The 15,207-nt window shown below is 46.5% G+C and overlaps 1 protein-coding gene across 2 annotated transcripts in view; it reads right to left on the bottom strand.

The window, feature by feature from the left end:
* Positions 1-6,313: 6,313 nt before the first annotated feature.
* LOC127415293 (prickle-like protein 2) overlaps positions 6,314-15,207 on the bottom strand; it is a 123,054-nt gene continuing 114,160 nt past the window's right edge. For both annotated transcript variants that reach the window (XM_051653991.1, XM_051653992.1), the window contains exons 6-8: positions 12,749-12,935; positions 10,434-11,387; positions 6,314-9,018 (exon numbers count right to left, since the gene is read on the bottom strand). In XM_051653991.1, the coding sequence (XP_051509951.1) occupies positions 8,117-9,018; positions 10,434-11,387; positions 12,749-12,935 (2,043 nt within the window). In that variant the 3' untranslated portion in view covers positions 6,314-8,116. The remainder of the gene's footprint in view (positions 9,019-10,433; positions 11,388-12,748; positions 12,936-15,207) is intronic.

The raw sequence follows: 15,207 nt of genomic DNA, 5'->3' as shown, positions 1-15,207 counted from the left end.
GGAGGAAGTCAACCAGGGAACAACCTTTGTGAACACTACTGGGAATTAACAGTGCACGTCTTCAGCTCAAAAGGAGGTGGAAGGCGCTATGTGCAAGCGATACACCCGGCCGGCTATCCCGGGCTTATCCGCTTGTGTTGCGTGCCACTACCTGGGACGAAACCGGTTCCACCCGGAGGTTGTAGAACCTTGCAAAGGTGTTGGGTGTTGCCCAGCCCGCTGCTCTGCAATGTCTGTTAGAGAGGCACCTCTGGCCAGGGCCCAAGAAGCCGCTACACCACGAGTAGAATGGGCTCGTAGCCCTACCGGGGGCGGCATGTTTTGGGCGAGACATGCCATAGTTATGGCGTCAATGAGCCAGTGGGCGATCCTCTGCTTGGACACAGCGCTTCCTTTCCGCTGTGCACCGAAGCAGACAAAGAGCTGCTCAGAGAGTCTAAAGCTCTGCGTGCGATCCAAATAGATGCGCAAAGCGCGCACCGGACACAGCAACGCCAGGGCTGGGTCTGCCTCCTCCTGGGGCAGCGCTTGCAGGTTCACCACCTGGTCTCTAAAAGGAGTGGTGGGAACCTTGGGCACATAGCCCGGTCGGGGGTCTCAGGATCACGTGAGAATAGCCCGGACCGAACTCCAGGCACGTTTCGCTGACAGAGAACGCTTGCAGGTCACCTACCCTCTTGATGGAAGTGAGCGCAGTCAGGAGGGCAGTCTTCAAGGAGAGTGCCTTAAGCCCGGCTGACTGCAAAACTCAAAGGGGGCTCTCTGTAGACCCTGAAAAACTACAGAGGTCCGATGAGGGAACGAGGCGTGGCCTGGAGGGATTCAGCCTCCTGGCGCCTCTTAGGAACCTGATGATCAGATCATGCTTCCCTAAGGACTCACCGTCGACTGCGTCATGGTGTGCTGCTATGGCAGCAACGTACACCTTCAAGGTGGAAGGGGACAGCCTCCCTTCCAACCTCTCTTGCAGGAAGGAAAGCACTGATCTGACTGCGCACCTCTGGGGGTCTTCCTGATGGGAAGAACACCACTTAGTGAACAGACACCACTTAAAGGCATACAGGCGCCTCGTAGAGGGAGCCCTAGCCTGAGTGAATGTGTCTACCACCGCAGGTGGGAGACGGCTTAGGTCTTCCGCGTCCCGTCCAGGGGCCAGACATGGAGATTCCAGAGGTCTGGGCGCGGGTGCCGGATGGTGCCCCTTCCCTGAGAAAGAAGGGCCTTTCTCAGGGGAATTTGCCCGGGGGAGCTGTCACGAGGAGCGTGAGGTCCGAGCACCACGTCTGGGCGGGCCAGTAGGGTGCTTACCAGGACGACCTTCTCCTCGTCCTCCCTGACCTTGCACAGGGTCTGTGCGAGCAGGCTCACTGGGGAAAACGCATATTTGCGAATGCCAGGGGACCAGCTGTGCCAGCGCGTCTATGCCAAGGAAGGCCTCGGTGAGGGCGTACCAGAGCGGGCAGTGGGAGGATTCTTGGGAGGCGAACAGGTGCACCTGTGCCTGACTGAATCGACTCCAAATCAGCTGGACCACCTGAAGGTGGAGTCTCCACTCTCCCTTGAGGGTAACCTGTTGTTACGGCGCGTCCGCCGAAGTGTTGAGGTTGCCCGGGATGTGAGTGGCTTGCAGCGACTTGGTGCTGCTAACTCCGTTGGAGGAGACGGCGGGCGAGTTATGACATACAGCGGGAGCGCAGACCGCCTTGGCGGTTGACATATGCTACCGCTGCCGTGCTGTCTGTCCGAACTAGCACGTGCTTGCCCTGGATCAACGGCCGGAACCTCCGCAGGGCGAGCAGAATTGCCAGTAACTCGAGGCAGTTGATGTGCCAACGCAGCTGCGGACCCGTCTAGAGGCCGGCAGCTGCGTGCCCGTTGCCAACAGCGCCCCAGCCCATTTTGGAGGCGTCTGTCGTGACCACGACGCGCCTGGAGACCAGTTCTAGCGGAACACCTGCTCGTGGAAATGAGAGGTCGGTCCAAGGGCTGAAAAGACGGTGACAGACCGACGTAATGGCCACGCGGTGTGTCCCGTGGCACCATGCCCGTCTCGGGACTCGAGTCTGGAGCCAGTGCTGAAGCGGCCTCATATGCATCAACCCGAGCGGGGTGGCCACCGCCGAGGACGCCATATGCCCCAGGAGCCTCTGAAAATGTTTCAGTGGAACCGCTGTTTTCTGTTTGAACGCCTTCAAACAGGCCAGCACCGACTGGGCGCGCTCGTTCATAAGGTGCGCCGTCAAGGAGACTGAGTCCAACTCCAAACCGAGAAAAGAGATGCTCTGAACCGGGAGGAGCTTGCTCTTTTCCCAGCTGACCCGAAGCCCTAGTCGGCTGAGGTGTGAGAGCACCAGGTCCCTGTGTGCGCGTAACCCGTCTCAAGAGTGAGCTAGGATTAGCCAGTCGTCGAGATAGTTGAGAATGCGAATGCCCACCTCCCTTAACGGGGCAAGGGCAGCCTCTGCGATCTTCGTAAAGACGCGAGGAGACAGGGACAGGCCGAAAGGGAGGACTTGTACCGATACGCCTGACCCTCGAACGCAAACCGCAGGAAGGGTCTGTGTCGAGGAAGGATCGAGACGTGAAAGTACGCATCCTTCGGGTCTACCGCCACGAACCAATCTTGATGCCGGACGCTCGCTAGAATGCGTCTTTGCGTCAGCATCTTGAACGGGAGTCTGTGTAAGGCCCGGTTCAGTACTCGCAGGTCCAAGATTGGCCGCAACCCACCGCCTTTTTTCGGTACAATGAAGTAGGGGCTGTAAAACCCCCTCTTCATCTCGGCTGGAGGGACAGGTTCTATCGCGTCCTTCCGTAGGAGGGTAGCGATCTCCGCGCAAGGTAGCAGCGTTTCCATCCTTCACCAAGGTGAAGTGGACACCGCTGGACCTGGGCGGATGCCCAGCGAAGTGAATCGTGCAGCCGAGTCGGATGGTCCGGACCAGCCCTCGCGACGGACTGGAAAGCGCAAGCCATGCACCCGAGTTCCGCGCAAGGGGGACCAAAGGGACAACGTCATCGGATGTACTGGCGGGTGGGGCCTCGCGGCGGGGCGGAGCTTGAGGTGCCACACCCCATCGTGGCCGTGCTGAGTCCGAGGACATCGAAGCACTTACCTGGCTCCTTGTGACCACCCCCGGAACAGCCTGGGACGGGAGAGGAAGAGGCCTGTCCTCATGACCCGTGGAGACTGTCACATTGGGGCGGATTTGTGCCACAGCTGGGCGCTCAGGGCGGGAGACCGCCGCTGGAGCGCCAACCTGCCAAATGGAGTGGTGGACGGTGGTCATGATGCCAGCCGTACACACCGAATATGTGACCCAGGGAACAAGGAAACCACTCTTGCGGAGCTCTTGAGTACTGCAGCCACTTGGGCATGCAGCGCAATTAAATGCAAAAGGTAACAAAAAGAAGATCTGCTTACCAGCTCCAGAGCAGCGGGTTTCGTTGTCCCTGGGTCGCCCGTCTCAGGGGCGCTTCGAAGACCTCCGTGGGTTCTTCGGTGCCGGCTGTGAGACGGGTGGCGTCGGCTTCCTGCGGTGGGCTCCACGCCGGGGCCGGGCCGGAGGGGCGGGCTGCGGCGGAGCCGGTGCAGTCACCGCAGGGGGACGCCCTCGGCGATGAGTAGATGGGGGGATCTTGAGCCACGCCGGGGCAGGACAAGCCGGCTAGCATCCATCTACTGCTCTACCATCGAGAACTGCTGGGCAAAGTCCTCGACAGTGTTGCCGAATAGGCCCGCCTGGAAAATGGGGGCAGCAAGGAATCGTGTCCTGTCGGCCTCACCCATCTCGACCAGGTTGAGCCAAAGGTGGCGCTCCTGGACCACTAGTGTGGCCATCGTCCGCCCGGGAGACCGTGCCGTGACCTCCGTCGCTCGGAGAACGAGGTCGGTCGTCGAGCGCAGTTCCTGCATCAATCCTAGGGCGGAACTACCCTCGTGCAGTTCCTTTAGCGCCTTGGCAGACTTGCAGGAGAGCCATGGCGTGCAGGGCGGAGGCGGCTTGTCCAGCAGCGCCGTAGGCTTTGACCGTCAGAGACGACGTAAACCTACAGGCCTTGGACGGGGGCTTTGGGCACCCACGCCAGGTGGCGGCGCTCTGCGGGCATAGGTGCACCGCGAGCGCCTTTATCCACCGGGGGATTGCCGAATAACCCTTGGCCGCCCCACCATCGAGGGTAGTGAGAGCGGGGAAGCTGAAAAGATCGGGACCGGGCAGTAAAAGGTGCCTCCCGTGATCTTGCCAGCTCTTCATGCACTTCCGGGAAGAAAGGAACGGGGCGGGGCGTGGCTTTGAGCGGCGCCGCGAGCCCAGGAACCAATCACAGAGCCGCGAGGGTTCAGGGAAGAGCGGTGAAATCCACTCTAACCGACGCTCGCGGCTGTCCGGGAAAGCATGTCGTCATCTCCGCGTCAGCCTGTGACTGGGCCATCGACCCCGAAGGGAGGAGCCCAGCCGAGGCTTCCGACTGGACGAGCCCGCTCTCCGATGCTGCGCTCGAGAGCTCATCACTTTCGCGGGCTCCGAATAAGAGGTCGAACTCGCCGTGAGACGAGCCGGCGGACTCACCCGGAAGCCCGATCGGGGCAGACGAGCGTGCTGGGGAATGGGAGTTCCGCGGGGGGATACCCGGCGGAGGCGGTCCCATTGGGGTCCCCAAATCGCCCCCAGTGCTAGCCGCGCTGGCCTCAAACCCGTGGGTAAAAGGACCGAGGCGGGAGCCTCTGGGGTGGCTCGCTTCCTTACGAAGGCGAGCCGCGACCGCAACGTTGCCATGGACACATTCTCGAAATGAGAATGTGACCATCCACGAATGCTGTCTCCGCGTGAGCAGTGCCCAGACACGAAAGACAGTGATCGTGACCGTTAGAAGGCGAGAGATAACGAGCACAACCAGGAATAACACACAATCGGAAAAGCATCTTTAAAAAGACGCGTCTTTAAAAAGACGTTCCGTGTGTGCGCTCTTTTAGAGAAATATATACTCTTTTAGAGGGGAAAAATGCTCTTTCAGAAAATATACTCTCTAGTTTTTCTGCCGAAGCGCCCAGGGGCGTTCTCTGCAGTGCACCAGTGCAGAGGAGGGAGAAGCCACTGAAATGCGCCGTCAGATCCAGCAGGTGAATGAACAGTAGTATTCAGCTCAATGAGCATGACCGTTCGGCTCCGAAGAGAAAATCTGAATGAGTGGTTGCATACCAGCTCCTTTTATACCCGTATGTTCGGGGGAGTGGCATGCAAATACCACTCGCCAATTTTCATTGGCCTTTTATCAAAGACCAGAGGTGTCTCGGGCTCCCAAGAGTGACCCCTAGTGTCACTACATCGACACCAACGTCGAGTGAGTGACAGATAGGGAACTCATGATTGTTATGAAAGCATACAATAAGATTTGGTGCGAAACAAACCGAACTCTTACGGATTATTTCGTGAAAATGTTCACTTACCGTTGAACTCCTGAGCGCGTTCATGAGTCTGCACGCGATCTTGAGAGCTCTTTGCACGAGAGCAACAGTAGTTACGCAGCACACGTGAGATGGGGCATTCAAGCGAAAACTTGTTTTGTTTCGCTTCAACAAGACCATCAGTAATATTAACAACAGAAACACAACATCGCTGCACACAAACCAGAGAACAGAACTTACAAACATGTCTGAAGAGTTTGTAGTGGAAGAATAGATGCATTTCAATGTCCAGTCCTCAATTAAAAACGTGATGGAGGAGGCTGAAAGTAGCTACCAGTACCGCCGCTCCCTATAAGCATATTACACAGTCTGCGTAGGGCACCAACTCCCTAGGGGTGCACCATCTTACACGAGGGGGGCACCAGAAACTCCACCAGCTGCCCTTACTCGCATGTTATACCTTATTCAAGGACCCAAAGCAGTCGCGGAACACAGACGATCGCCTCACGCTTGCATCGCATTTTGGACTGGTGCCAGTTCATCGGACAGGGTTACTTGGCACAACGGCAAATATGGAAACCAAGCGATCGACAAAATGTCCCATTGCAGCTGCTTAGGATAAAAAACTAAACTCTAGAAAAGATAACTTTTATTGCGTGTCATTTGCCGTTTGATTAGGACAGAGTGTGACTGTAGCTACCTTCAGCCCCATCTCTTTGTTTAACAGAGGACTCCGGTTCAAACAAATAAGGCTGGAAACTTCAGTCATGTTTGTAAGTTCTGTTCTCTGGTTTGTGTGCAGCTATGTTGTGTTTTCTGTTGTTAATATCACTGGTGGTCTTGTTGAAGAAAAAAAAAAGAGTTTTTGCTTGAACGCCCCATCTCGCGTGTGCTGATTAACTACTGTTGCTCTCGTGCAAAGAGGTGCAGACTTATGAACGTGAACAGCAGATCAACGGTAAGTGAACATTTCCACTAAATAATACATTAGATTTCGGTTTGTTTCACACCAAACCTTATCGTATGCTTTCATAACAATCATGAGTCTCACAGAATAATTTATTAGACTTCTAAATTATACTTTTGTGTCCTATTGAAGCTTGACGAGGTGGTCACCATAAACTGCCATTGAATGACATCGCTGAGCACAATTTTTTTTCACAATTTCTCCCTTTGTGTTAAGAAAAAGAAACAAAGTCATATAGAGTTATAACAACACAGGGGTGAGTAAACAATGATTTAATTTTCATTTTTGGGTGAACTATCCCTTTAACATATTTATAGAAGTCAAACTAAAGAATAATGAATATCATTGTACATAAACTTGAAACACTGGTGACGTCATTTGAATTGTTGTGCAGTGAAGTATTAAGCTTGTTTGTGTTATTATGATGCCATTTTTATGTCTGGATACAATATATCTGTTGGAATTATTCCAAATGAAACTGTCATCTACTACAGTAATCTTTAATTGTAATACTATGCAAGATTAGCTGTGTGAGAAAAATCACAGAAAGAGATTATGCAAAACTGAAGCAACTTAAAATTTAGTGAAACTTTAGTTTAGACCAGCTCATGTGACTATATTACCAGAAAATACTATCCATTGTTTTTTTAATTTAGCTCTTCAATTTCCTTAACCTGAAATTAAATAAAGGCTTTGTTTGTTTGTTGACATAGTTATTTAATTAAGATACAACACATCAACTAGGGATACACATGCAGTCACCGTAGGTTTTTACACTCTACAATATGATACAAATAATGCATCTGAAGATACAAAATATAGAAATATTTAAGACAATATTTACAAACATTTACAATACTACATGAATTATATATAGCTTTTTTTTTTCTTTTTTTTTTTAAATCATTAGGAGTACATTTAATTTTAAGATGATATTTGGTAAAATGATCGTTAAATGATTTTGGAAAAGACAGTATATTGCATTGAAAACAGAACTATACCCAACATTGCCCAACATAAAGATAAACATTTAAAAAAAATTTTTTTAAAGTGACTAATAAAACAAGTTGAAAACAATGAAGAGCGCATTTAAGGGAGCTATTTAGAATGATTAGAATAGTAAGCAGCATGGGGAGTAAACCGTATTGCCACAAAATTATACCAAAAAAATGTACGAAAAAAATAAATAAAGAGAAAGTGAGTAAGGCTTGTCTAGAAATATACTCACAACCAAGTAATCTCAGAACAGACGAGACAGAGTTGTAATTAGATTTTTGATGCTCTGGGAGTTATATGGTACTGTATATGCTGAGCAGTAATCCTGAATTCTTCACAAGAGCAACGCAAATGATTTTAATTTAATGAATGTAAAACATTTCAGAGTAAGCAAGATAAAAATCCATATCCTAATTCTGAACGGTTAAGTGCACACCGAGTCCTTTCCTCAACCCAAACTAAAGTAACATTGCAGATTGTTATTGCACAGATCTCTACATAATACAATTCATAATCTTAGCTATATTTAAGATTCAATCAAATAACTAGAAGTTAATACTTTTGATTGTAGTGCCATCTTCAGTCACAGTAAGCACATGATTTCAGTTCAGAATTCATGATCTATTACTTTGAGTTATGACTGGATCATGCTTGAATAGAATTAGAACCCATTTAGTTGGATATTTGAGTACAAACACATACACCCACTCACACATAAACACTCAGATATTCACATAATCATTTGCTTATGATATGATGCAGTTCTTGCTCTTCCGCCGTTTGCGTGTATGTAACTGGGTGTGACCACTCGTCATTGTAGGACTATAACGGTGTCGCAACTGCTCATTGTCAAAGTATCGCAGCTGCACTGGCCGTGGAATGGCTTCGCCCAAAAAGTAAGCTTCATCATCAGACACCTCAGAAGAAGTGGAATAGTTAGAGCAAAACTGTCCTTCATCTTCAACCATTTCACCATACCTACCCATATACTGCCCAATTTGTGGACCTTCAGGGTCCTGCAGGGTAAGGTCAGAGGTGGTTCGGGGACATGGCCTAAAGAACTGCTGTCGATAACCATAATTTGCTCCAAAGAGATGGTGTGGCACTCTCGAGGACGACGGTCGCTCAAAGTCATTGCGGAATCTCTGGATGGGGTCCCCTGGGAAACTCTGGTTTTCGGTGGCTAAATGCAAGGCATTGTCTGATCGAGAGCGACGGGAGCGATAATAGTATTTGTGACCCTTCTGACTTTTGCGGTGGTGCAGTTGTCTCTGTCGTTGCTGTCGTGGAGAGTCTTGTGTTTTAGCATGTCTTGTTCGTGGTGTCATTGCTTGGGCATTACCTTCCTGCATACAGGACATGCTTCCTGCCAGACCCATGCAAACTTTGACTGGGTCCTCAAAACTTAGCCCCCTGGGAGAATCCCAGTATAGTGGAGGAGGGCACCTTAGTCTGACAGGCATGCCAATGTTGGCAAGATGTCTTGGGACAGAACTCAGGGATTCAGTGCTGCGGAACTGCATTGACGAGTTCAAAGTTCCCATGGTGCCCTTCTCAGAAACATTTACCCCAGAGTCTTTACTTAGGTCAGGCATAGAAAATCGAGAGAGGTGTTCCTGACGCCTGTTGGTCCCATCCAAAGAGTTTCCTGGTGATGACAGAAACAATGGGCAGAGGTCAGAAATACAGTAATTACTCCAGATGAAAACTGTGACTGGTTTAAATACACCAAGTAATCTGTTTTTTTCAACATTCCCCTGTCAAGTAGTGCTACAATTTGTCATGTTACACTACATGGCCAAAAGTATGTAGACACCCGAACACCACACACACGCTTGTTGAACATCTAATTTTAAAACCACTGGCAATAATAGGAAGTTGGTCCTCCATGACAGCTTTTACTCTTTGGGAAGGCATTCCACTAGAAGTTTGAACATGGCTGTGGGGATTGCTCCTTTTCAATTTATCCCAAACTTGTTCACTGGGGTTCAGGTCTGGGCTAAGTACAAACTAGTCCAGTTCTTCCACACCAGACTCATTAAACCATTTTACTGATGGCATCCAGCCAGGGTTGGGGAGTAACGAAATACATGTATCGGGAATATGTATTTAAAATACAAAATATAAGTAACTGTATTCCACTACAGTTACAATTTAAATCACTGGTATTTAAAATACAGTTACATTCAAAAAGTATTTTGATTACTGAAGCGATTACTTTGCATTTTATTTTCATTTGTTTCATTTAATATTTAGTCCTTTCAGATGGAAAACATTTATACATACAAATGATGTGATCCAAAGTGCATTTGAACAGCGCTGAAACACTTTCTTATGATGTGTTACATTCATACGAGCAGACAGAGAAGTAAGTTGAGGCAGAAGAAATAGAAATAAACCTTGTGTAAATTGTCGGCTTTACGCTAAGCTAAAATGCTATTTCTAGCCATTTTACATGCACATTTTACCAGACACAATCATATTTGTTTATCAAGAATATTCACATTGGATCATAATTTCTTTTTTCTAGTAAAACCTTTGATATTAGGGCAAAAATTGTATTCTTGATAATAATGTTTGTATTGTTTTCCTATAAAAAGATCTAAAAATCCTTAAATCCAATTTGATTTATCTTGTTTTAAAAACAACACTGCATAAGATATTTAGGTTTTTCAGAGAATGTATTTTTAACGTGTATTTTGTCTTACTGTAGCCTACTGTCAAAACAAGTGAAAAAATCTACCAGTGCTGGAGAAGTAATCCAAAGTATTTAGAATTCGTTACTGACCTTGAGTAATCTAACAGAATAAGTTACAAATGACATTTTACAGCATGTATTCTGTAATCTGTAGTGGAATACATTTCAAAAGTAACCCTCCCAACCCTGCATCCTGCTATGACACTGCCACATTGAATGTCACTGAGTTCTTTGGTTTGCCCCATTCTACTGAAAATGTTTGTAACATGAGATGCTCCTGCTGGTAGAGTGTGCATAAAAGAGGGTGTCCATGTACTTTTTACCATATAGCTTAATATTACCAGTCTAACTAAATGCGTGCCTACCTGTAGCATAGGAAAGGGCCAGTGAATCAGCAGAACCATGGGGTGTTTGTTCTAGTGGCGTAAGCTCGCTGAAGCTTGGCCCAAATTGGTGCCTGCTTTTCAGCAATGGAGGACGCATCTCTCGAGGGAAACCTTGCACGCTGATACTGCGCTTGTCCAAAAATCCAGAATTACGGCTTGATACCTCATTGAAGCTCATTTGTGTTTTGAGCTTAGGAGGATGGAATTCAGATTCCTGGCCATGATGCATCCAGTTTTCATTAAAAGAGTGACCTCTCAGAGCAGCTATGGCTGGAGGCTTTTTGGAATTAGCCCTGGGAGGTTCTTTGGACCATGACTCAGGACTGCTCACTACCTTGGGTGGCTGGCTGGGAGAAGGAGGGAAGGCACTACGGATGCTACACTGGCTCCGTAGCTGATGGAGATTCGGAGGCGTGGAGGAATCTCTTGGTTGAGACTCGTAGGAGGAGTAAGGCTCATCCCTGTTCACCCAAACTGTCTGCTCACGATTCAGACTTGGAGACCGACTTGGGGTCCTACTTGGGGTTCTTGTCGGTGTGCGGTGAGGTGTGCGGCTGGGAGCAGGGCTGGACACACACAGGAGATCCATTTGAACGGCTAGGGGCTCTGCATCTACTGACAGCCTATCACCTGTTGATGGTGTAGGGCCAGATAATGACTGTCGTACACCTTCACTCTTGCCTTTTGTACTATCCTTGCCAATCCGAGCGCTGCGGCGTGACTGTCGGGAACGGGCGCTCTGGAAGGCAGAGTCTGAGGAATCTGACAACTCAGGCTCGTCTCCTTGGCTGCAGAGACGTGAACAGTAGATCAAACCTTGCTTCGGCAAGAAGGGGCGGCCCAGCATAGACTGATGGCAGCGTGCACAGCTGAAACACTCCTCAGTGGCATGCCAGTGTTGACCTTCATATGCCATTTGGCCTTGGTCAATACCTAAAACATGATATAGAAACAAATGTTCAATTAGCTTTTGCAGATAAAAATACATCTAAAACAGTGGTGTTGTAAATAATGTCACCTTCTTACTGTGTGACAATATTTTAACAATATCAAACTGAATGCTAGCTTTCAGCCATTGTAATGGTTAAGTAATATTTGATATTTATTTGATATTCTATATTTGATATTCAACAAAGATATTTAAAAACATCTTTGTTGACATTAAGCCCTATTTTAAGAGCACTATGCTCTAAGTGCAGCACTATGCGATCCGTCATATGCACAAAGTCAGAGGGCATGGCCATGAAGCTGTTATATTTTCGTGCAAGTATGCGTCAAGTCGAGGTGTAAGTGGGTTGGTGAAATCATGCAGGTAATGTGCTAATAGGCTGGGTCAAGTGCAATTTAATTCTGGGGTTCTTCTCCGGTTATTGCACCATCTTAGTCCTATAATATGTTCCATTTCCTGTCAAGCAACGTTGATATAAATGAAGACCGCCCATTCATACGAATTTGCTAGTGTAAATGGGCTGTATGCAATGCACCCCCTGCTCTGTTTGTCGCTTGTGCTGCTTTGGACTGCGATGTATGTGTTTTATGCTCTCTATCGGCCTCTCTGAGACTGTTGGCTCTCATCTTGCTCACCCGTGTCTCACATGCTTGAAATATGCTTTGCTTCTCTCCCAGTGTAGTATATTTTGTATATGTTTCTCTGTTTAATATTTTATGTTTAATATCTGTACAGTGTCCTTGGGCATTGGAAAGGCATTATACAAAATAAACGTATAATTATTATTAATCATATTAATCTACTGACACAAAAATCATGGCTAGTATTAAAAGTGATTGATAGCTCTTTGATATAATCTGCTGGTGGAATCCCCAAACTGCAAAGCAGGAACTGATTTTAGACTTTGCGCCGAGATTAGACGTGGTTATCAAAATTGCAAATTGCACTTTGTGCCACTTCATTTACATACAAAAGACCCACAGTTTGCACACATACACCCAAAGATAGCGCGACCACTCCCACCTGCACCCGCTTGCGATGGCACGAAAATTATGTTTCGAATTAGCGCTCTCATGAAAATATATATTATAATATATTATAAGACGCAGTGCACTGCTGATGTGCGTAGTGCTGCACCTAGTGCTGTCACAAAAATTGATCCCTAAGACCATTACCAACCAGCAGAAACATGTATGCATGTCAGTAAAAAAGGAACACAACACATAAAAAATACTGAATGAAGAACCTTGATGCTTGCCCCTTAGTTTATCTAAATCCAATGGACTCAAGAAGCTAATTCAAAATATTTAAAGGAAAAAATGAATGCTCATTAAAGGTCTCTTACCTATGTGCTCTCCACAGGCATCACAATACTCTGCGTAGAGCGACTCAAAGCAGTTACAGCAGTGAGGCTGGCCCTCGCGCATAATGTACCGCTGGCCCCCTAGTGGAGCCTCACACTCAAAACAGCAGAAGTGTCTCATGTGCCAATGTCTCCCCTCTGCTTCTGTGCACTCATCAGCAAAGATAATCTACAGGAGAGAGACAGAGAAAGACAGAGATAAAGATTCCTTAATATCATATTCACCAGTGGTTCTCAACTGGTTTTGCTTCAGGACCCAGATTTTACATTGGAAATCAAGTGGCGACCCATCATAGGAAAAAATTTAACCTGTATTTCATGTATCCTGGGTCGCATTTCCTTTTATTTTGCATAGTTTTGTTAATGGTTTTCAAGTAGAAGGACATGCATCAAGTAACATTATTTTTGTTGTTGACGTCAACAACAAAAGCGACAGGAAGTTTTCTCACCCCTTTTAAAAATTGAAGAGCATATTTACTTATATGAGCCCATTATTATCCCGTTTGTTTCCTAATTTCAAACATAATTCAAACAGAACCTACTCCTCCATGGCTCCTCATTACCATGGTTAGGTCAGTGTAGCTAGTCCTAAATAATAATAATAATAATAATAACAAATTATAATATTTTTATAATGAATAAAAAAATGAGCGCATAGCTCAGTGTTGCTCTTTTCCTCCACAGTGCTGTTTGGCATGTCTGGGCTGCCTACTGTTTGAGAGGTTCGACTTCCACCATAATGCTTTAAGCTAGAAAAGTCTCACTAGAATTGAAATTGGTCACATCACTTTTGAGGTCTGCGCTCAAGTGAAGCCCGGTTGTTGCACGCGTGCGCCAGAGAGAAGAACAGATCATGATCACGAGCTGGTTCCGTTATGCTCGTGCGAAAGTGCAGATGAGAAGCCTTTAGCTGATTGTGAGATTATCATTAAATCTACCTCGGCAGTCCTAAATAGGCAATCACTTAGGCGGCCGCCAAAATATATTGAATGGGAGAACCATGGCATTGTTCTTTCCCTGCTGTCCGCGACCCAGTCCGAATAGACCTGCGACCCACCAGTTGAAAAACACTGATATACACTATAGGCTATATACAAAGAATGTGGACACCAGCTTCTACTGGTAATTATCTACACCCTGGTCTGGCTATTTCAGCTGCACCCATTACTAAAGGCCCAGATATACTTCCGGAGGAGTTCTTCTTTGTTCAGGGGTAAAACGAAGTTCTAAAAAGCCGAGCAATGGTATACTGTTAGTGAACATTCTGACGCCAGCCACACCGCTGTGGGAGGTGTTTAGAAGTACATTTAAATATGAGGATGCTACATGGAAAGCCTTTAAAATGTGTTTTCAATTACTTTATGCCTCATTCTATGAGTAGAATTCACTCTAGATCAGTAAAAAATGCTTTTCTAACCACTCAATGATGATTTAAAGTAATATATATGCAGTAGAAAATGTTTAATTTGTCTTGTTTAGATTCTGAATTCATGATGCTAATGCACTAATATAGATGGGAATCGTTAGGAATTTATGATTCCGGTTCCGATTCCTCTTAAGGATTCTCCATCTTCCTGACGGTTCTAGTAATGATTCCAGTAGTTCTTTTATTACTTTTAAGGAAGAATTATTTGAAATTGAGAAATGAAATTGTTATTGGATTTACTCTCCTCTGCAATCTGTTGCCAAATGATGAGATCCTTTAAGATTTCTACGGAGCAGATATAACTAATCAGGAATAACTGTAATACAATTATTGTAAAAGGTGTGTTTGCTGACTTTTTAGAGACATATCCAATAATTGATCCTAACTAGGCTATATCTAGACTGTATGTGTGGCATATTTCATTAATTAATTTGAAAAAATACATAAATTCTTTGTATTACAAAACTCGTGTATCTTTAATTAAACATTGTAATATGGACAGCCAGTCAGTAACTGCACTGCTTGATTAAAGTCTCACAGGTCTAAAGTCACATGACATAACAGTAACAGTTCCAGAGACAGTTTAGACTGTGTTCTGTTGTCTAATGTTGTACTTCAAGCTTGAAAGACTTCAACAGTTCTTATTTAATTTCGAGTTGGACATTCATAACTTGCACATCAGTGTAAGATTAATACCAATACCAGCGGTGTTCCAGCCGCATTGGCGGAAAATACACGCAGGGGAACCGTTAATGGAACCGAAAGTCACAAAGATCATCCGATTCCGGTATTTTGTAAAGAATGGAACCGGTTCTGAACAAGAACCGGTTCTCTGTTCCCAACCCTATGCGCTAACACGCTATGCGCAGCCAGAATATATGCCGATTACACTCTGTTTTTGTAATTTATGATGACACCGATACTACTGCAAAGATAGGTTCAAATAAGAGTGTTATTATTCAGAATAAAGACAAAAGAATGATGATAGGCATATCTTACTTTGGGCAGATATGTG

This window comes from Myxocyprinus asiaticus, chromosome 24, assembly GCF_019703515.2.
Source record: "Myxocyprinus asiaticus isolate MX2 ecotype Aquarium Trade chromosome 24, UBuf_Myxa_2, whole genome shotgun sequence".
Lineage (NCBI taxonomy): Eukaryota > Metazoa > Chordata > Actinopteri > Cypriniformes > Catostomidae > Myxocyprinus > Myxocyprinus asiaticus.
The sequence above is the reverse complement of the archived record's forward strand: the minus strand, read 5'-3'. Positions and strand labels throughout refer to the sequence as shown.